Raw genomic sequence first — 24303 nt, 5'->3', positions numbered from 1 at the left:
TTTTGTGCAATATCTTTATATCTCGTGCAATATATTCATGTATCACATTCAAAAACAATTCAATATTCTGAGTTGAAGAATATTTAGTAAATAAAAATATATATTTACTGATCAATACTTAATGCTGTTACATATATTATGTAGTTACAATACATAAAAATATCAGTGTAAAACATGAGTTGATCAATTGTATGGCATTGCTTTTTTAAAAACAGTTCTTGTCAGTTGTTGAGAGAGTTGATAGAGCACAATACAATTATAATACTATATCCCAGGGGGACCACTCACATAAATTGTCTGTACGCATGGGTGACCAAAAAAACAAGTAAAAAGGGGTGTTTTTTTAGGCAAGGCAAGTTACACGCGTGACGTGTTTAGGGTCTAAAAAACACAGATTTTCAAGAATAAGGGTAGTTTTCTGAAACTGAACAACTTGTTTAGGGTACCTTTTCAAATTTTTGGTAAATAACGAATAAAAAAAGGGTACATTTGTTGCATTTAACTAACCAAAAACTCATTAGGGGGTAAATTCTATATTAAATTACCTTATTTAGGGGCTAAATTTGCTGGTAGGGTAAAACTCGTTTAGCGGGTGTTTGAAAAAAATTTGGTCACGCATGTGTACACTGTCATATTTGAGTAATCCCCCCGGGTACTATATGTGTTGCAAAAAATTTAACAGCCAATTACAGTGAATGGCCACATCAGAATACACCTGAATTGATCTATTCCAATTGAATTCCATTCACCCTTATGGAAAACATGACCATAATTTTTCAAACAGGACGTGTAAATGAGTTCATGTGGAGTCACCCATTCAAGAAACCCTATTTCATATTTACATCCCATGTCTTCCATAAGGGGTGTATGGATTTCAACTGGAATTGCTCATTACAGTGAATAGCCACATCAGAATACACCTAAATGCATTAAAATTGGGCTATTTCAGTTGAATTCCATACACCCTCTATGGAACACATGACCTTAATCTTCCACACGGGGGTATAGATTTCAAGTGGAGTCACCCATTATAGATTTGATATTCACACTCCCTGTGTGGGACAATAAAGTTGCCTTCGATAAGGGGTGTTTGGAATTCAATTGGAATAGCCTATTTGGTGTGTGTACGTACTAAAATATTTAGCACTGAAATCCGATTGACCCCCTAAGGCCCTAAAAAAGAGAATATCTCACAACTTACGAAGATTTCAGAATCCAATGCGAAATGCGGTGAAATATGTAATATTTTTGCAATTATGCTTTTGAAACATATTTTACCAATATCTTAATGTATGTTCATTTACCAAAAGATAGAGGAAGAAAATTGCCACTTTCTCTGATAAAAATGGACCCAGTAAAACATTTTTGCAATTTTGTATACTACAGAAATAATAAACATTTAAAAAAGCACCAGGATCCACTGGAAGGCGCTTGCTTTGCAAGAACAACAAAAATATACAAAACACAAGTTTTTATATAAATAAAAGTACATTGTATGTGGAAAAGTCACAGGAATAAGAGTTAGTTACAAAATGTATATGCAAACAGAAGAGGTGGGTCTTCAAGTTATTCTGAAAGGGAAATAAACATGGGAATTGTATATAACATTGATTGGTTGATTGGTTGGTTGGTTGTAACCATTATTGCAACTCCAGACCTGACAGATATCCTGAAAATTTACATTTTGAAACAATTTCATGCAAGTGCACATCAAGGAGATACTAACAAAGCTAGTTTAAGTTAAATTAGGGATTGGGTGTCAAATACAAGTATTTATTGTTACAGAAATGATAATTTTAATTTGCCAATTCAAAACTCTTGGAACAGAGTTTCACATACAGCTTAAAACAAACATCATAATTAATCAAAATAATAACATTGCACTAAAATACTATAAAGCACTTGTACTACTGCAAGAATATACATCACTATGAGCTGGCAGTTGAGTAAAATGATCATAAATGGGTAAACAATATGTAACCTATATACATCACATAATACATATCTTGCGCATGCATGTATGATCATTGACATTGTGAGAATATAAATTGTCTTACTGTCAAAATATGGGTTAAAATTTGGCACTGAATCTTCATGGGATTGAAGGTATGCATCGGTAAAATCATTACGTTACTGTTCACAGGGTTTTCTTTCAGCTTTTCCCCCCAACAGGAAAATATTTTGTTCTCTTCAATATTGTCGTTGGGCACCAAAACCTCAAATGTACTTGTGGCCCTTGAACATGTTTAAAACAAAACTGCCTAGAGCTTACATAGGAAGTTTTGCTTTAAACATTTTCAGAGGCCAATGACATATACAACGATATGTCAAACATATTGTAAGAATGGAAAATTTGGCCCATTTTTTCTGTTTCGTCAATTTTGAACTTTTCGGCTTGTTTTTTAAATTTGCAAGGCTACGCTTCCTTACATATTGGCTATAGATGCACAACAAGGAATATCATGCACTGGGCTATTCCAGTTGAAATCCATACACCCCCTCTGGAAGACATGACCTTAATCTTCTGAAGTGTGAATTTCAAAAAGGGTTAACTGAATGAGTGACTTATTTCAAATTCACACTCCCTATGTGGGGGATTAAGGTCATGTCTTCAATAAGGGGTGTATGGATTTCAACTGGAATAGCACATTGTTATATTTGTGGTAGCTTCTTGGAATGTAGTAAATGTCCACTTTTACTGGATTGTCACAAATGGTGGCTCAAATTGTGGTGTACTTCCAGCCCTTAGCAGGAAAGACCTGAATTAAAAATGAGACATATTGACGCATGTGCTGTTCCTGTTGAAATCCATACACGCCCGAAGGCAAATGGAGTTACCCATTGCAGGTAATCCAATTTGAAATTCGCGCTCCCTGTGTGGGAGATTAACATCTCATCTTCCACAGGGGGTGTATGGATTTCAAGTGGAGCCCTGTATAGTGCACACATATAAGTGGCACCATGCATTCCACTTATAAATTTATGTTTTTCTGGTGCTATTGATGTTATCCGGTGAGTACACTTTTTCCTATCCATTGACTCAGTATACTATGAGAATGATACACAAACATGGCAGCCATGTTAGTGCTCTCCTATCCAAAGGCTCAGTTTACTATGATACACACACTCCAAAGGCTCAGTTTACTATGATACACACACGTGGCGGTCATGTCAGAACTCTCCTCCTACTGGGACACTTCACAACATCACTTTACAAATTAAGACTTTTCAAAGTCTTGGTTTGGGTTTCCATATCATTTATAAACAAATAATCAAGAGATAAATAATGTTGGATGGAGTGAGCTACTAGATGAAATCCAAGAATTTGAAAATGTCTATAATTAACCTTTGAACCCACAGATTTCTTATAAATTTTGATACAAATCACTTATCATAGAAAGTGACCATGATGCGAGTGGCGTGATTAGTTCACCACGTAAACTTGTATGGCTCAAAATTCGGACCGCTCGCCATTAAGTTTACTGCTTTCTGTGTTTTGAAATTTGTTGACGTTTTAATGATCCCCGATTTCCGGTCGATTATTTTAGCTGTGTCATGTCACGTGCATGACGCTAGTGGATACCAGCCAAACTTTAGAAGAAAAAAAATCACGATCGCCGATAACGATGTGATATGGGACTTACATAGGATTACACAGAGATATTTCTTGCTAAAATTTGACCATTTCTAGGTAGCTTGGCCCTACTTTGTCTGCGTTATATGAAAAAGGACAGTCTTAAGTAAGTAAATGTGCAACGCTTTTGATGTTTTGATGTTTTGAGAGACTGGGAGGGATCAGAACAAAAAAATGATGGAGCCTGTTCTTGACTGTGTAATATTCCTTCACCACATTGCCGTACGGGGACAGTCTTATACGATGGACAGATAGTATCAGTTTGTGAATGAGGACATCGTATAAGTTCCTTGTACTATGGCGTGATATTAAATTTACAAAAACACACACAGGCCCACATAGATCTACACCAATTTTACATTATCCACCTTTGTTGGCCTTTGATAAAGGCATAATTATTCACCATTTGAACCAAAATTACAATCATACAAATACATGTACCGTAATAATAAAATTATATACATGTGACCTATCACATCAAAACATGGCAAATGTCTGTAACAATGATTGTTCCAATAGACCAACAAATCGAACGTTTGTCTCTCAAAAATGTGCACCTAAGTATGTGGAATCCATCTTAGTGCACCTATGTATTGGGCTTTTTTACACTACAACTCTTAGTTTTGTTTGTTGGCATTTTTAAGGGTAGACTAGGTATTGTTGGTCGAAGCAGTCAAAAAATTGATTTTCATTATGTAAATTATTGAAAAATATCACTTTGATGTTTTGCAAAAGTTCATTCTACAAATCATATACTTAGAAAACTTGCTTGATTTATTGTTATGAGTTATGTACATCTTACAAAAGTGTTGTTGTTTCAGCCCTCTTTACAACATAACTCAAGAACCACAGAACCTACAAAAGTATATCTGTGATATTTGCATTCTTCAACACACTCACGATGAAATGATCAATGCAATTTTTCCAAAGCTCACTACCATTCGCAAGATGCTGTGAACTACCAAATTGCAACAGTTTAAAATAGTTGCTAACCTTTAAAAAGCACAGCACAAAGCTTATTTGTAAATATTTGAGAGACAAACTGTTCTTTTGCCTTTAGGTCTAGCAAGCTATAGCATTAATACTGCCATGGTCCTGCATTGCGCTATTTCAGTTGAAATCCATGCACCCCTATGGAAGACATGAAATCTACATCCCGTGTTAGCCCGAAACATCATGGCCCTAGTTGTTCCTTCCTCACCATAGGGCCATGAATGCCGTACGTACGAAGAAACGGGGCACCCTGAACTCATGTCGCGGTGATGACGTCACACTGACGGTATCTATTTATAGGAAGAATTCAAAACACGGCGACAATATCAGTCACAAGTCTGGTCTTTTACATCCTCAAATGTGCTCAAAATTTACGAACATGCACCAAATATGTTTTGTTTAAGTCTCATCTTCACGTGAGGAATGGTAGGAAGCGGTATTTATGATAAAAAGTGGTATTTTATGTGTACCCTGGAAAGGTTTAAGGTAGACATCTCAGACCTTCGTATGGAGAAGGACGGTGGAAATCGTAGTGACGGAGGTGTGAGTACCTCGGGCTACACCTGTGTGGGAGATTAAGGTCATAGGGTGCATGGATTTCAACAACATGTATACATACAATGTAGCCTAGTCAGCCAGTGTTTAATAGTATATGTGATGCGATCAAGCAAAATCAGTAGGAACTCAGAAATATTGATTTTGAGATATAGCCAAACAAGAAACTCTTTAATTGCTCATATCTTTGGAACTTGTTGCTCAATTTCAATGGGGTTTTCTTCAAAATGCAGCTTTGTAAATGCTTTTTATTATCCTATAAGAAAATGTAATATTTCCAAGTTCCGACTGATTTTGCTTGATCGCATCACATATGTCCCTGATATTTTTATGAATACTGTAATATAAACACAACATAAAAACTAGCCTTAATGTACATCATGTGAGTAGAATGAACTACAAATGATGGCATGGAATATTGTAAACAAGCATAACATTTCATTTGAAACTAAAATAAACTTAGTTAAAAATTGGTGGGTTTTTGCAGTCTGTATGTAGACTGGTCCCAAGGCTTTATTTTTTCATTTTGTATGTAGACTGGTCCCAAGGTAAAAATATGGTTCGTATATGGTCCCATCTCAGGGGAGGTTGGACATGCAATGCAGTATCATTGGGGTTTTTTTCTTTCTTTTGTTTTGTTTGTAAGGATTTTTAAATTGTTTTGGGGACATTTTGATGATGTTGCTGTATGATTTATTTAAAAAACACACACAAAAGGTTACCTGCATGAATTCATGAATGTATGTGGCCCAGAGACAAACCTATTTTTGTTTTAGCTAAATGTGAAACAATAAGGCATGAGCATTACAAAGGCAGATTAAAACATTACTACTGCAGTCATTTACATTACTACTGCAGTCATTTACAATGCTGCTGCAGTCATTTACATTACTACTGCAGTCATTTACAACACTGCTGCATTTTACTAAATATTATAAAATATCACAAACCTGTTATAAAGTTGGACTATTCCAGCTGAAATCCATGAGAATTTCAAATGGGGTTACCTGATGAATGTGTGACTCCATTTGAAATTTACACCCCCTGTGTGGGAGATGAAAGTCTTGTCTTCTGTAAGGGTGTATGGATTTCAACTGGAATAGCCCATCCTGTGGAATTTCATTATAGGAATTTGTTTATCACACACATGGTTGCATAAAACAAGTTACCCTGTATACCAGACAATTACAGAAAAAGTATCTTTTGATACTGGAAATCAAGTTGAATACATTTGGAGCATACAATTAAAAAAAAGTCATGCATATATGTGACCTGCAACAATGAAATGAGTATAGAGTCGCAAGTTGGTAATTTCAAGACATCCAGGCTGACTGAGTTGATGGCTTTGTTTGCTGCTTACCTGTTCAAGCCAAAAGTATGTCTGTATGTCCTCTGTGAATGGAGGCACAATGGGCCATTCACAAGGGAAACAAAGACCATCAATGCAGTAGCGTACCCAGTGGGGGGGGGGGGCACCGGACAAAAAATGAAAGAAAAAAGTGCCCTTCCAACAAAAAATGAAAGAGTAAATTTGGAAGCCAAACGAAAAGAAAAGGGGTAAGGAGCCTCTTTTCCACTAGAATTCACCGTGATCATGGGCCAAAATAGTGTAAAATTTGTGCGCACTGCGCGACAATATTGTCACAATAAAGCCCTTTTCATCCTGATATTGGGCTAAAATAGTGTCCTGATAAACCGTGTTTTGAAAGCTCCAAGACATGTTTCAGTACAGTCTCTCTAAAAACAAAACTAGTACCGTATTCATTCCAATAAGCGCCCAAGGCGCTTAACAAAGTCATTTTGGGTGGGCGCTTATTTTTATTTTTAATTTAATTTTTTGGATTTATAAAGCGCCTTTCTCCAGATCTTAAAGGACTCAAAGCGCTGTAATTTTGCTGCAACGGTGAATCATCACAATCAGGTCACATCAACTAGGTTGCTGCCGAACGGCGCACACCTATCCGCATTTAGATTGTAACATCCACCAATTATCTGTGCAGCTCCCCAAATTCCATTGGGTGAAGGAAGTTTTTGATAACCAAACAACTAATCACCGATTTTTGCGATACAGGAGGAAACCGGAGATCCCGGAGAAAACCTGCGAGAGCGAGTATGGAATCGGGATAAACCAAGTGCACATGAGTCATTGGGCGCGCCGGGCTTGAACCCGGGACCTCAGTGGTGCAAAGCGAGGAACTACCGCGCGCTAACTCGCCTCCCAGTTAGCGGGTTTACCAGGTTTTTTCGTAATGGACGTCTATTAGAGACGAATTTACGCATGTTACAAAAGGGTCCTTGACATTCTAGTAGCTTTTCTGATGCAGAAAATGTATTACAAGTTTACACAGGACTTGTAGTTCTCCAGCTATTTCACTGTATCGACATCATATTGTTGTCTATCTGTCACTTCAACATTTAAAATGGTACCCAATAGCAAATTGGAAATACCCTAGATGGGCGCTTATTGGGGCATGGGCGCTTATTGGAATGAATACGGTATATGTATTGTATGATGCAACTGCAATTTTTTTCGGCTGTGCCCCAAAAATTTTATTTGCCCCCCCCCCCAACCAAGAAAGCTGGTTACGCCCCTGCATCAATGCTCAATGCAGTAGCCAGGGCATTTTGAAACTACCGACTAGCGACTTCACGCTCACTTCGGGTAGCAGGTCATGTGTATGCTATTGTACTTTGCGGCGGTGATAGGCAATTGCTGGAATCATCTGCCTAAATATGCTGCAAAATCGCAAGTGATTGGATTCAAGTCAAATCGATACACAAGTCAATGACAATTTTGGCTGTGACTGACAACTGCTGGTAATATACAGGTTGCTTTGCAAAGGTGGGTTACAGAGCCAATACGAAGCAAATAGAACAAAAAACTCATTTTCTCTCCCCATAAGTAACAATCCAGCATGGCTGTGCTCACATAGCATAATAATACTAAGTACACCTTAATAATGATATTTGAACTATAATCTAGTCAACTGGACTTACTATTTTTGAGTGGGAAATTTTCACGTCCAATCCTGAACGCATCATCAGCCCTACTGATCATCTGGCGGTAAAAGTGCATTGACCTGTGCAAAGTATGTTGAAGTATCACAGGTCACCACCTTTTACTACAACATCCGTTTCACAGGTCAATGAACTTTTACCGCCAGATGATCAGCCTGATGATGCATTCAGGATTGGACGTGAAAATTTCCCACTCAAAAATAGTAAGTCCAGTTGACTAGATTATAGTTCAAATATCATTATTGTTTACTACCTGGATGAATGATAATCTTCACAAACCTAAGTACACCTCCTTTTCCAATGGCTTTGGATAAAGGACAAGTCATTTCTTGCAAATTTCAGTGGCATTTGAATGTATAAAACTTGAACATTAAATGCAACTCAAACATGTTCTACACATTTGTGTGAGGCAAGAAAGTCATATCTTGCAATTAAATTTTACATAAAGAACATACAAAATTAACTTGAACAATAAATGCAACTCAAAATGGGTTATTAGATTTGAACCCCACACTCCCCCTGTGGAAGATCTTAAAAGCTTGAGTCTTCACAAAGGGAGTATGGATTTCAAAATAATTAACCCTAGCCAATTCCCTCTATGTAAGACTTCACTTAACTCCCTGAGCACTACCTGCCGATCTAACATTGCCTCAGATTGGTCAATTACGTGGAATCTTCACTTTAATCACCAATCAGAATGGAGCTTTGCAAATAATTCACCCCAATTTTTTGGTGTGGTGAAATGTTGCCGATTGGTCCAATTGATAATGAAAACTTCTTTTTGACCAATAGGCAGGTAGTTCTCACAGGGGTATGGCAGACTACATATGGAATTGCCATTGCAAGGCGAGACAGGTCATTTTCCAGTAGAAATATTTGTAAAAAAAAATAGAAAATAACAATTAAGTACATCAAAAAAAAATGAAGACATCTTTGACGTTATTATATTACACAAACTTTGCATCAAAATTCAACCAGGTTTCTGACAATCCATAGTTACAATTTTTTTTTTTTTTTTTGTATAAACACTTTCTGCTGAAAATAAAATGACATCAAAACTTTTGGCACAATATTTACTGGACAACAATTTCACAAAACTACATTTCATAAAATTTCCGAATTTTGATTGAGCTTCGCGTACTTGTAGTTGCTTTGAAGACCTGTTTTTTCACCGGTGCGACAAAACCATTGCACAACTCGACTTATTAATACTAATATGCCAGTCATCACTACTATTATAAGAATGATGCCGCCCGCGATCATCCCTAATAGTTTAGCAAGTCCGAATTCGTTCTCCATCTCTTTCCAACGTATAAGCTGCACAAACTCAATATCCGTTCTCACCAAATCATCACATATTTTGGGAGCGTTTTTCTTATGTGCAAATTGCGTCTCCCGATAATCACCCCATCCTTCCTTGTCCGTATCTATGCACATATGCAACATTTTTTGTTGGAGTTGACGAAATTCCTGCAGATCCGATTCAAAATCTGGCCCGTATTCGTTGACTTTCCTCCAAAAGGTCTTGTTGAAATGACGGTACAGCTGCACATCAGCTGCATTCCACTCCCGAATTTCTTCGGCTATTTGCGCCGACACACTGTAACGGTGTGCGTCGTTGCGAACTCCTTTGGGGAGGTATAGAATTTGTTCATAGCTCCAGCACATCAATTTGCGCAGCAAAATTAATGACTCATCAAAATATTCTGTGAGCATAACCAAGTCTAGTTCTTTATCTAGTTTAGTTATGTGTTTCGCTACTTTACTAGTGTCAGAGCAATAACTGTGATTCAAACCCAAGTCAAACAGCTGCCCATTCCAACTTTGCACTTTCATATGAAAACTTTTCTTATAATAATTGGCTGGATGCTTCAAGAAGACTGCAAGTGGATCAGGCTTCTTAGAGATACCTAAATTACTGGCCATTTCAAAATAGCCAAAAGCAGATTCAAATTGCCCAACGGGATCCCGAATAATCGTCACAAACTTTGCATGCGGTACAACAGCTTCCATTTCTTTTGCGGTTAAACCGGCCGTGGTTTGTGATCATGTCAAATGTGGTCATACCTCTAAAAGTCATTACCATGTCACGATTGAACAACTTGTTCTCATCAAATATATGCGTAATCCACGGCAGAGCAAACATGAGGTTGTGACTGTAGCCGTACCGTTCAAATATGGATGCTGCGGTGGTACTCGCCGTTTTGTGTGTTTTGATGAATACAGCTTTGTTTTGTGCTTGACATATATGTACTCTATCCATGGTCTTTGCATCTGTATGGATATGCTGGTGAGAGGAAGCATGGCTGATGGTGGGTTTTTTTTTGGACTTTGTGTTGGTGGCAGGAAATTTAGCTTGGTCTGGTTCATTCTTTGATTGTTGCTGGAGAGACAGGATGACCCCAGCTGCCACACCATTGGAGTCTACAAGGACTGGTGGTGATAGAGTCACTGGCAATTCTGTGGACCTGAAGAGAAAAATAAAATTGGGTTATTATTCAAATTGAAATACATACACCCTCTATGGAAGATGTGACCTTAATCTTCATCACAGGGAGTATGAATTTCAAATTGAGTCACCCAATCAGTGTCATATGCTCCAAAATGGGTTATTCCAGTTGAAATCTATACACCCCTATGGAAGACATGACCTTAATCTTCCTCACACGAGTATGAATTTTAAATGGGACTCTTTGAATGGGTGATTCCATTTGAAATCTACACTCCCTGTGTGGGATATTAAAGTCATGTCCTCCATAGGGGGTGTATGGATTTCACCTAGAATAGCCAATAGCAAGGAGAAGGAGGTAGGCTAATGAGTGACGACAAGGGAGTCCAAACAACAAATATTGTTTATTGATGTAAAACTCCAGATCAATAAGGGGTTGTGCAATAATTATCAGCCCTGGTGGGAGGGTAAAATTGGGGAGGGAAGACATTTTGGCAAGCCAAAGGGGAGGGGCAAGCAATTTTTGGCACACAATCATGAGGCACCTTTAAAAAAATGGGTCTTAAGGCTTAAGAAAACAGTACGGAAATATGCAAATTTTCCTGCCCACTGCACTCACAACATATATCTAGACTATTTAAGGTTTACGGATTGGGATCCAAAAAATTTGACATGAACAGAGGGTGGATAATGCAGGCCGAGAGGGGAGGAGGGGGCCAAGCGATTTTTGGCAAGCTGAGAGGGGGGGGCAAGCAATTTTGGCGAGCCATTTGGAAATTTTACCCCCCCGGGGGGCCTCATAATTATTGCACAGCCCCTAAAGTGAGAGGGACAGCCGGTCATCTTCTAATTTTTTTATAACAGATATAATGCCACAAAATACACACAATTTGGATCCCCCAAAAAGGACTCAACGAATGAGGTACACATATTTCATTACATATTTCAATGAGGAAATCAAATGACACACTACTCACTACAGTGTTAGTAATAGTATACACACTACTCTCTACATCAGCAAAAAGTGCGAAGGCACAATATTAAAGGCAGGGCCGGATTTACCTTTTGGGGGCCCTGGGCCAGGCCAAAATTTGGAGGCCCCAAACGCACCGTGAGCAAGACATGTGCACTCAACTGGCCAAGTTCTACTTGGATTCTACTAGGACATTTATGCCAAGAGCGCAAACAAATTTCAATTTTAGACTATTTTAACCCGAATTGAAGCTGAATTTTGTTATATAACAGACCAGTGTGCGTAGAGGTTATTTTTTGCCCAAAACATGGTGTTTTTCGGCTGAAATGGAAGATGCCTACTGCACAGGGCAATTTTGGGGGTCCCCAAAATTTGGGGGCCCTGGGCCCGGGCCCATCTGGCCCATGGTAAATTCGGCCCTGATTAAAGGGTGATGTTAATGTCGTTATCCAATGTACTGTCATGCCAACCCACACTTACTCTAAAACATTCGCTGCACTGCGATTTTTTCAAGGGGGGCAAATCAAATCTGGGGATGGTAAAGATTTGATAATTTTGCATTTTAGCCCCAAATAGTGGGTTTCAGTGATTTTTGGGAGTTCTGAGAAAAGAAGTGGGTGGGGCCATTGTCCAAGGGGCTGTGCAACAGTTATGTGTACCCAAGGAGGTGAATTCTCAAAAATTCTACCTAAAATCACATAGCCCCCCCCACCCCCACTCTTTTCGCCATGCTTAGAATTCTTGTCTCCCCACTTTTAATTGCTAAAATTCTTGCTACCCGCCTTTATGCCAACTTGTTTAGTCGCAGAGGGCAGGAAATTTTGAATGCTGCCCATTTTAATGATTTCCTAAAGTTTTTATGCTTTATACTGAGCACCATATTGCAAACCCTGTCCAAAAAAATCGGTGCCAGAAATCACACCCCCTTTTTGATGAGCCAAACAATGGTTACCCCCCTGCCCATTTTTTGACATGCCAAAAAAACAACTTGGTCCCCTGTAATTCACACATGGTACAGGCCTACACTGTATATTCTTTGACAACATTCACAGTAAACATGAATATAGTTTATTTTAAACAAAGAACATTTTGAACTTCTGAGCTCTTCTCTGCTCCAACACATTTTGCACTTTATTAGCCAGAGGCATTTTCAAAATTCCAAGCTCCCAATAAATTATGTGTGAAGTTCATCAAACTTTTTATGGTCTTATGAGAGAGGGTAGTGACCCAGTGATCTTGGCCTATTGTTGGTCCCACCCTCTAAATATCCCAATACCTCATATATTTTTCTATCAATCACTACACAGTATTATTTCTTTGCTTTTAGTTTTCAGCCAAAAATTTCAGGCCTCTTAAGGGGACAGTTCTATAACCCCCAAACATTTCGTACATTCATTGAACAACCTTTAATATGAATGTGCTGGGTTACTGGGTATGAAAACTTCTACTCCACAACAATCAGGTTTAATGTTGAGATATGATTGTTGAATAGAGGATACATGTAAATAGCCTGGGCTGTGCAATAATTATGAACCTGGGAAGGTAAAATTTTTTGGCATTAAGCCAAGGGAGGAGGGAAGCAATTTTTGGCAAGCTGAAAGGGGGAAAGCAATTTTTGGGACACATTCATTGGGCACCTTTTAAATAAAACGCTCTAAAAATGCTTAGGAAAACAATACAGAATTAGAAACGCTTAAATATGCAACTAAATAATAATTACACAGCCCCAAACTGTGCATTTGTAAATGGGACCATGGCTCATGTTTGTAAGAAAACTGTTTAACCCTAACACCCAACCCTGCTTTTTGCTCTCGGAAGTTAAAGAAGAAACGAAAAAGGAGAGCAGATGAACAAAGAAGTCACTTGGCACCCCGGGATTTGAACCGTAGACCCCCGCATGCCAAGCACATGATCACCGACCGGTAGCCACACGGATTACGCTGCCCGGGCAGAGATTCTGTGAGCATATAGCACTTAGGGTGATTGCGTCATTGCAGACCCTGAGATTCCTGCATGCGCAGTGGCTTTCATTGTGGTATTTATGGGTGTTAGGGACGGTTATCATAGGCTTCAATCTGGAAAAATACATGTTATTTTAAAATAAACACAGGCTGATCTTATCTTGCCTGTGCTAAATAAACTAATATTTCTGCAGGACAGATATTTTTTGCGGTTTAGCAAAATGTTTAATTTTATGGTTTAGCAAAATGTTTAATTTGCATGTTTAGCAAAATGTTTAATTTTATGCTGCTTCATCGCACCACATGGACTGTTCAATTACTACAAAGGTTTCATAGGTCTTGAGATGGGAATCTGAGTTTTGAACCGTGAGGGGGAGAATGTGAAGTTTTAAATGGAGAATAAGCCCTTTTGCAATTTCAAATCATGGTGCATCATGGGTAATATTTGCTGATAAATTGGAGATAACACGATGAGGCTACTGTACATTTCAATGCGGTGAACTGTGCGTTTGCAGAAAACATCTTGTACTGATTTTTTGCCAATTGTCTTTATTTCTTCATGATATCAATATATTTAATCAAATACAATGTATCATGAAGAAATCAAGACAAAATAATCGGCATAATTCCAGTACAAGATGTTTTATGCAAACGCACAGTTCACCTACATTGGAAACGCACTGCAGCCTCCTTGTGTTTATCTCTCGTTGAGGAACTGTGTGACGATGTCTGAGCATGCGCAGTTGCAATTTTCCGAAATTGCGAAAGGGCTTATATAAAGGGGGAACAAGGGGAGACTCCAAAAATTTTATCAGACTTGATGGAAAGCAAAATTTGTTAACTGTACAAAATAATACCAACCAGTTTTGGAAATTAAGAGAATTGTTTTCTTTTTCTTTCAGAAATGTTGCCATATCCTGGGCGGGCGGACCTTTCAAGTTGGGTCGGTCGGTTGGCATTTTATTTGTTTGTTTGTTTTTCCCTGGAAGCTAAAATTACCCTTAAATTTCACCAAAATCTGACAAATCTGAAAAAATCTAAAGATTTTTGCAAACATATTTTCTAAACATTTTCAGCAAAAATTAATAAATTTGGCCCAAAAAAGGCAGATTTAAAATGATTTTAGCACCATTTAAAAAAATCTTCTCCAAACTGCAAATTTGAGGTCGGTCGGGCCCGTAGTAAATGTATTTTTTGTCGCCTAATAGCTAGGAATAAGTGCCATAGTTTAGGAATGTTCTCTGTATAAAATCATGTGACTTGGGGATAATTTTAAGTGAACTCCACTTGAGATGAGTCTGGTAGTAATTCAAAGAAGACACATGCTACCAACAAGTGCATCCTTTTGGTATGGACGTACATATCTGAATTACCCTTCAAGCCCAACTTTACCTATTTGCTTGGAGGAGTAAGATAACATGTGGGCGTCCAAACTGCATAAGGCTGATGATGACGATGATGATCACCAGGAACGGCAACACAACCTTCATCGGTATCTTGGATGTCATCATGCTCCACCTGCTGAAAAAGATAAAACAAATTACACAATGGTTACCATGAATTTGATGCAGGAAGATTTGGGTACAATCAAACAAGAAACAGTGTACATGTACATTTAGACAGAAAATTTACAGCAAAAACTAGTACTTGTCCCATGAATGGGCTATTCCAGTTAAAATCCATACAACCCCTATGGAAGACATGACATTATCTCCCACAGGGAGGGTGAATTTCAAATGGATTGCCCTTAAAGCTCAATCACAGGTGGAGCTAAGTTATTGCGAGATTCCCCCATGCCCTGAGACAGTGTGATCGAACCATGTCTTACATGGCATCATTATACAAATCCCTCAATCAATTTCTTAAATTACATTGTCACACTTTCTACATGTATTGCGCAATCACTATAAGAACATGCTTAGTACATGCACAATTCTTAATATGGCCAGGTGTTTTGAACTCGCCACCCTTAGCGTTACATCACAAATATTATGAATTTTTACACCAATGAAGTATCAAATTAGAATATCTCCACAACTATCAACCCTAAACTAGTATACATTTTGGAAAGCTGAAGGCAAAAGCAATTTAAATATACACATTTTAACTCATTGCATTAATTTGGCAGGAATTGTTACACAAAATGGGTCAACATTATGTTAAAATTATGTCAAAATGTAATTGAAACTTCTTCTTTTTTTTCAGATTTTGCCAAAGACTTATAGTTATACAGTGAAGTGTGCAAATGTAACAAAACTCAAGTAGTGCTACACATAAAAGATGTGTTATAAATGTCCAACGCTGGAAACAATAATCAACTTTGATCCAGCCTGGGTATGAGATCTGTACGAGAATCAATTCAAAGATTCTAACATGAATTTTGGCCCTACATCTTAGGGCGGACTTACCTTGCAAAAGCACAACAAATTATGGTAGCTCAGCCTAGCTCTATCTTTAGCTTTTTCCATGTAATAACTACAATAGTGGTAAGTCAAGTTTCTCTAATGCACACTGCACACTACTACACTAGTAAGGCTTCATGTAATTTTGCATGTTTGTAAGGGCTCCTGAATTAATTTTCTTTCATTATTTAGGCCAAGGAATGAAGGCATGCACTAGGATCCCCAACATGCTCATCTATCAGGGCAAAGTACTTTATCCCCGATACATTTGTACATTCATTGAATGACCTTTGAAACTTTGAGTACAAAAACTCAATACTCTGCAACTTGAGGTCAAATTTTGGATTTCTTTTAGAATACCCTACCACTGTAGATTTTCAATGGGGGTCTTTTATGAACGACCCATACACATACACTGTGAATGTAAAAAATGGTAGGGTATTCTAAAAGATAGCCCAAATGTTGCATTATGATTGTAATTGAGGTTATTGGACTATGACATTGGGTTGAGACATTGTGGTCCATAGTGATGGGCATTGCCATTGTTTTCCATATATCGTGATATTGAGGGGTAAAATATCGGGGGTCGACTGCAGATGGCAAGTTTGAATTTTTTTTTTTTTTTTTTTCAAAATTCAAAAAATTCAGAATTGTTCATTTACATGACCCTATTTGGAATCAGCATGGAAATGCACTAAAATGAGTAAACAAGCACAGTTTTGGTTCAGTGGTTCTTAAGATAGCTCTTGATTTTTTGAGAAAATATCTCAAAACTTGAGACTTTTATGTTAAAGCCTATGGCTAGCATGCAGAGCGTCAGTAGTCAATGACATCCAGTGATAACATGTCACTTAGTTCAGGCCTGCCTGGTCACACAAAAGTAGCTTCTTCACACTTTGCAAGGTTATCAGTTTAGTTGAATGGGAAGTCTAGATAAACATGATAAAAATATATCCATGAAGTAAAGTTAAAGATTTGAAAGCGTGTGTGTCATTCAAGTCCAATTTTCACTAAACAGTATGTATTATGTCAGACTTAACCACAATGGCCTCATCCCTAATAACATAGTTCAATGACCTCTATTAAACAATTATGGTGCAAAATTTGACCTCAAATGGCAGAGTATGAATTTTTGTACCCAAATTTCCAAAGGTCATTCAATGAAACGTGTGCAAATGTATTGGGGTTAAATAACTGATGTGCCCTGATAGATGAGCATGTTGTGGATACTAGTGAGTCCATTCCAATGATGCACACTACATGTACTCAGGGAAAAAAGTTTGCCCTCAAAAGGGCAAGGCAGTTTTGCCTTTGGTTGCTTTCAAAAAAGCTCATTTTTGATGGCTTCAAAAGGGCACCACCAAGGCAAAATGGATTTAATAAAAGGGCACCAAGGCAATTTCCTTCTCAAAGCTCTATGAATTGTTATCAATGTTTTTAGGGAACTTAAAATGAGAAATACTATCCTGAAACACCATCACAACTGAGGGGTAGCAATAAGGCCAAAAAGTAAGGGGTCCAAATTAAGCCATATTGTAACATTTCCATAAAAATAGATATTCTTTTCCATAAAATGTTAGCTTTTACGGTCGGATATGTTCCCTTTTAATTTTGAGCCGAACAGGTAAAGCAAAGAAAATTGGAATGTAATACCATTGCCAAAACAACAATGCGTATTACTCCATCAGTTGTGGTTGTGCTACGTTATGGTCCTTTGATGTCTGTGTATGACCTTCCTGCACGACATGTAGTACTGTGTTATGAACATCGCATACACATTCAACTAATTCCATCATAATAATAAAACATCTTGTTCAGACAGTTTATTCAACATTTTTCTCAATTTTTTCCAAAAAATAGCCCAATTTCGCCTAGAACAGCATTAGCTAAATTTTTTGTAATTTACTAAAAACTTTGGCTATTTGCATTAGGCCTAAATTTAAACCATATTATTACTGCAATATTAAACTATTTGCTAATTTGTAAATAGAAAGAAAAAATATACTGTGTGGGCATGAAAATGTAGCAAATCAACTGCACTATTAAAGTCATTCTTGGCCAAGCTGGAACACACGGAACGCTTGTGGTCCAGCATGATACAGTACGTAAAGCATGCACACGCGCCGTATTTATTTATTTCAACTTTCTTTATACAGTGTAGCTCCTTCAGTGTAAATGCACCAGTTCTTGGAGGCCCTGTGATATACAGGGTGTGATGTATTACACAAATATTACAATTAGGAAAATATACAATAACATTCTAAAGAAATTACAAGAATCATGAACAATTGTATAAGTGAAAATCAATGAACAGTGTATTATTTTGCCTACACGGCTAGTACGCTGCATGGACACAACAGGTATGTTCGCGCTTGGCCAAGAATTACTTGTCTTACCTAGCAAAATTTGTGAAATTTTCAGGCACACACACATTTAATAATCACTAGTATCCCCTGCATAAACCATAATGCAAGCATCTCTGTACACTGACAACATACGGCAAAGTCAATTATAATTATGCACACAAGTTAAATTATAACAAATAATGAGCCTACATGTATGGTTCATTAATTCCCATGATGGGAGCAGGATATATCAGGCTATGGAGAACTAGCTACATGTAGTACCTTACCTACAAAATTAGTAGAAAGTCTGATTAAAATCTTCAGGAGTCATACTATATTTATGTGTGCAGTTCCAAAATCATATATATACCACATTCACCCAAGACACACACCTTATTAAATGATGCCATAAAGGACTTTACACCACATGACCTTTACAGTCTATGACCAAACAAAGCATGAAGTCAGGCAAGGTTAACTAATTCAAACAAGCAAAGGTTTCTACTCACAAAAACAAAACAAAAATAACAAAGCACACAAACTTTTTCTATTCAACTGATGGCATAAAATGTACAAAGAAAATATATATGTTTCAACTATATTACAGTTCTTTCAGAGACACTCATAGCCCATGTAAAGCCAAAAATATTGTTTGTTGGTCCATAAATCCCTTCCAGAAGTCAGTCGGTTGGGAAAAGTTTTTTTGATTTGTTTTTTTATTATTTTTTATCATGGTATCATGGCCTCTGGGCAGGTAGAATATAATTGTTGTTTATGATTATACAATTGACGGTTTGGGTGTTTTGGGTTTTTTTTTCTTCAAAAATGATAGCTTTACAATTACAAAGCAAAGAATCATCAGACTTACAGTAGAAAATTTCAATGTTTTTGTTTTGGTTGTTTTTTGCTACACAAAAGAATATAAAACCAAGCCCAATTATTAGACAATTTCACTCCCAGCTATCAACCCACTGATAAGCTTAGTTAGCCAACAGGGGTCAAAATAACTTCTTTTTGAGCGGGCTATTTCTTTTTTAGCCCCTAAAAATGCTCTCTAATTTTTTTGTTTAGGGGCAATTTTTATGTTCAAAAGGGCTACTTTTTGTTTAATTTTGGAATGTGGATTTTATGTTTTTGTCAAGTAATTACGATCAAATTAGGGATTCTCCCTGCGAGGCAACCTGAACTGGTTTTCAAGTGAAGCAGGGCCGTAAAGGTTGAATAATGTGGGGCGGCCATCACAAATGTGGGGCGGCCAAATTACAAATATATGCCCAAATTGAAATAAAGATACAAAGAAAAACATAACAAATTTCTCAAGAAGTGGGGCGGCCATGGTATCCCCGACTGCCCCGCTTGCTACGGCCCTGTCAAAGTGAAGTTAATTCCACTTCCTGGTATTTTGTGATCTCACTAGTATTCCACACCTGGTGGTATAGAGAGATAGGCTCTATGGTTATTTGCAAGCTTGAAAAAATGAAACCATCGTACCGCCGTGAATGGAAATCCCCACTGAAAACATTTTATTAATTCTTCTCAATATTAGTTTTTCAATGTGGAGATTGTTGTGCTTTTGAGTATTTTTTTTTTGCCCTGGTTTTTGTTCAGATCATGGGCTTAAGATAAGAGTCTGAAGTTTTCCGTTGACGGAGGTAAAACACGGAAAATGACATTTTTGTATAAATGTGACAAAAATTGTTAAAAGCTAAGAGAAATAATTGTTAAAACTTAAAAACAATCTTCAATTGTGTGTATCAATTTTTATGATACAAAAATACTGTTTAATAATTCCGAAATTAAGATATATTACCAAGGCATGAACCCTCTATCCATCCAAACATCATAACAGTCGGCCTATGATCTTGAGAATATTCCAATCAGAGCATATTGGTCGCGATATTGAACACTTTATTGTGACATTAATATCATTCATAATCGTTGTTTATACATTTTAAGCTTTATTCATAAAACATGGATTTACAAATTTTACAACATTGAAAATGAATTTTAGAAAACGGTAAACTTCAGACTCTAGCTTAACCCTAACCGCCTAGGGGCTTTTTGGCAACGGGAAGGGAAAGAAGGAAAGAATAAAGAGAGAAAAGAAAGAAAGAAGTTGTTTGCTCTGGGTGGGATTCGAACCCGAGACCCCTCGCATGCCAAGCACTCGGTCGGGCGACACTTTGCCACAGGTCTTGGGCTTCGCTGGCCAGCAAAACCATGCCTATATATCACTTAGGGCGATTGCGCCATCACACCACGTGGGATGCACGCACGAACAGCGCATATATCAAGTAGTATTTTGTAGTATTCAGGAGGGTTAGGGTTAAGAGTTCAGTTTGTGTTAGACTAACACTACTTACACATATTATCCTTACCTGTGGGTTTCTACATGAACCTGTTGTTTGAAACCACCTGCACATGAATACCTTTGATTCATACAGCATTCCTTGCCACTATCCTGCGGTCTATTAGTAACATATCCCATCTTATATAACCTCAGTGCACCTAACGACTGCCAACTCCCTCAGATGCAGATCATTAATGGCTGGAATGGTGGTCAGCATTTTGGTATAATGTGGTGATATAACGATGCGGAATCATTAGTTATTTGCCATAAATTATTTACATCACAGCTGTTGCTCCTGAAAATTAATTGAGAAAAACACAATTCATGAGAATGAATGGGGGCTGGGGGGATAAATAATTTATTTTATATTCAATTGGAAAACAATTTACAAGACATATATATATTTTGATGTAAAATTGGATGGTTTCAATCCAATACACAAATTTATTGGTCATGCTATACTTGTAGGAGTTTTAAAATATTGAGAGCAAGATCAATTAATTTTGTATTATTAATTAAGGTAAAAAATCCATATTTTTGTGTTGAGGTTATTAAGTATTAAAGATATCTTTGCCTCTTAAAACTCTGCGTAAGGTACACAGTAGAAGGGCAATTCTGAGAACATATAATGTGACCCAATCTGATCCACTCAGGCCAAAGTCAGAAATTTTGAAAATTGAGTTTCTACCATTTCTAACTCGTTCAGTACCTGCAATTACCGATGTTAACTCCAAAGGTCTCTTGAATACTTGGTTGCAATAAACCTTTTATATTTCCATTTTTTGTGTGTTTTTTATTGTGTTTTTTTTTTCTCCTCACTTTTCGCCTATATTTCAGTTTCATTATTGCTGACTTTAGCCTGACTGGATCAGATCTGGTCACATAATAAATGTTATAAATTGTATTCACAATGTTATGAATACCATAACAATGAGTTTGTATGGTTCCTGTACCACGCAGCTGGTCGAGACACAGCCAGCACTTAGGCAGTGGCGCACCATGGCCGACCCAACCCGGGGGCTGAAGAAAATTCAATTTTGCCGCCCTTCCTCAACAGCCCTAAAAGGTTGACCCAATTTTTTCTCAGTCGTTTGAAAAGTGAAGAGCAAAAAAAAACAAGGGTTTCAGACGCTAACGCCCTAAAAGTACAATTTTTTCAAAAATTTTAATGCTTTGTCAAATTTTTCCGCCCTTTTTTATTCACTTATTCTTTTTGCCGCCCCCTTCGTTTTTGCCGCCCTGTTTTTGCCGCCCTTCTTCTTCCGCCGCCCTTCATTTTGGCCGCCCCTACTTTTACCCCGGGTTATAAGGGTTAGTACCACGCAGCTGGTCGAGACACAGCCAGCACTTAGGGTTAGGGTTAGTACCACACAGCTGGTCGAGACACAGCTAGCACTTACATTGAGCCTTTCCAACCACTGTGCTTTCTAAGTGTTTTTACAAAATGTCAAATTGAGCTACTGTAATGGTGGGATATTTTCACTGGGATCATGTTTATCAATTCTGGATAGTTTATTGGGTGTTTAATTCGCATTTCAAAATATTTTCACATTTAAGCACTATGTGTAATAAATAAATATGGGAGGTTAAAAATCTGCGGCTGCCTGATTGCGAAAAACGCGAAAATTAAACCCTTACAAAAATTTCCTATACACTAATTATTGGGCTATTCCATTTGAATCTATCCCACACCTGTGGATAAAAGTCTTCCACAGAGCAAAGTATTTTGCGCAGAGGGAGTATGTCTTTTAAATGGAATGTTTAGGGTTTGAAACAATTCTGAAATCCATACAAAATTTCGCAAATCAACTGCACTATAGTCTGTATATCTACCTCAAGTCACCGGCACTAGCTTTGAAGTTCAGTGTGTGCTGCGTTGGCTTAGTGTAGTTTCTTGCGTGTACATTATGCGGCACGTTGATCACGCGCGTAATAGTATGCCCCTTACAAAAATGAACCAGTGTTTGTGTCATTTTTTCCATGCCCTAGGTCCATGAAAACAAAAGAAACTAGGCCTCTTTTCATGGGTTTTCCATTGGTTGACCAACCCCTGAACAAGGCCATGAATTGACCCATGATAGCAGGATTCTACCCTTGTTTTTGAAAGGGGTCCATGGGCATGAATCAAGCATTATAGACCCTCTGATATTCTCAAACAACCCCTGTTACCCTCGTGATTTTCAAGGGTCTGTACATTATTACCTGCATGTGCAGGGGTTGAAAAACCAGAGGGCTGAAATGAACCCATGTTTGTGTACTATTGATTTTCCAATCATCTTAATCCTAATTGCTCCACCCACTTCCTTTATCAAATAACCAATGAAGTGCTGCTGCACTTCACATCATATTCCTCTTTATCTGCAGAGAGCAGTGCTTTTGTGGTTTGTTTTTTTCTTCTCTGGTTTTTAGGCTGAATATTTATAGCAGGTGATCTTAAAATGTTGGGAAATGGTTAAAGTTTGTGTATGTCCATCAGTTTGGGTTGTACTAAAATGTTCTGATGCACTTCAGGTTTTTGAGTTGACAGTGTGTGTGGATGTGAGGGGTGCAATGTATGTGCAGGAATTTGAGTGGGTGGGGTGTGTTCGGATTGAGTATGTTAGGTAGTGCATGTTTTAAGTTTTCAAGGGGTCTATACTAGAAATATTGATTCATCAAAAAAGTGGTCTAATTTGGAGCATTTCAAATTAATTTTCATCATAACAAATATTTTCATGACTTAAAAATATTTGATATGTGATGACAAATTTGATGAATGACATATAGTTAATTTGTCATTTTTAGTGCATGGCAAATTAAATGTCAAGTTTAAAAAATAATCATTTAAAAATGATTCATTTGTCATTCATAACTTGCTAAATAATCTGAGTTCGTCACCTACATACAGATGCTGCCAAACATCAAAAATACTCAAGCAGGCTTATTCTCCAGTACCTTGAATTTCTTTTCATGTGTTAAATTTAATAATGAAAAGTCAATAAGTAAATAATAAATCATAACAATGCATGGTATCCATAAAATAAACCCTCAACATGTTTCATTTTTAAATATTTATATGCTATGTAAGATTTTTTAAGAATTCCATTATATTAAAAAATGGCATGAGGCTTTCGGTGGGTTGAGGATTCTTTAAAACTAAACTTTTGTCGAGGAACAAACTTAAATGATCTGACAGTTTTACGTATTTGATTAATTAAGCAAAAATATTGACTGTACACACCAACTTTCATGCCCATCCCTGGTGACCCCGAAATTACTTTCCAAAAATTTGGCTCTGAATGTTGACATGCCCATCCGACAGGTTTTACTAATTTGACCTCAGATGACCCCTGGTGACCCCGAAATGACCTTCCAAAAATAATTTGATCTTAAATGTTGACTGTACCCACCAAGTTTCATGCCCATATGACAATTTTTACTAATTTGACCTCGGATGACCCCCGGTGACCCCAAAATGACCTTCCAAAAATTTGGCTCTAAATGTTGAGTGTACCCACCAAGTTTCATGCCCATCTGACATTTACTCAATTGACTCAGATGACCTCTGGTGACCCCGAAATGACTTTCCAAAAATACGCCTCTAAATGTTGACTGTACCCCCCAAGTTTCATGCCCATCCAACA

General features: G+C 37.5%; 1 protein-coding gene across 3 annotated transcripts; it reads right to left on the bottom strand.

Moving 5' to 3' along the window:
• Nucleotides 1-7404: 7404 nt before the first annotated feature.
• Nucleotides 7405-20998, bottom strand: LOC140144787 (galactosylceramide sulfotransferase-like). 3 transcript variants are annotated; one of them, XR_011857935.1, is made up of 4 exons: nucleotides 20709-20998; nucleotides 14976-15104; nucleotides 8419-10668; nucleotides 7405-8262 (listed from the first exon to the last, which is right to left on the bottom strand). XR_011857935.1 is itself a non-coding variant. In XM_072166593.1 (3 exons), the coding sequence occupies exons 1-3, from the start codon at nucleotides 20816-20818 to the stop codon at nucleotides 10149-10151; spliced, it is 759 nt and encodes a 252-aa protein (XP_072022694.1). In that variant the 5' UTR covers nucleotides 20819-20998; the 3' UTR covers nucleotides 8276-10148. The 3 variants fall into 3 exon arrangements, 2 of the variants coding, with proteins under 2 accessions (XP_072022694.1, XP_072022693.1); XM_072166593.1 differs by lacking the exon at nucleotides 7405-8262 and having other exon boundaries at nucleotides 8276-10668; XM_072166592.1 differs by lacking the exons at nucleotides 7405-8262; nucleotides 20709-20998 and adding an exon at nucleotides 18618-18673 and having other exon boundaries at nucleotides 8277-10668.
• Nucleotides 20999-24303: the final 3305 nt, after the last annotated feature.

The sequence above is a fragment of the Amphiura filiformis genome, unplaced genomic scaffold (assembly GCF_039555335.1).
Source record: "Amphiura filiformis unplaced genomic scaffold, Afil_fr2py scaffold_81, whole genome shotgun sequence".
Lineage (NCBI taxonomy): Eukaryota > Metazoa > Echinodermata > Ophiuroidea > Amphilepidida > Amphiuridae > Amphiura > Amphiura filiformis.
This window is presented reverse-complemented; position numbering and strand designations above follow the sequence as displayed.

Excerpts from the sequence above, each read along its gene's own strand:
- LOC140144787 (XM_072166592.1), bottom strand. The coding sequence starts at position 10,213 with ATGGAAGCTGTTGTACCGCATGCAAAGTTTGTGACGATTATTCGGGAT.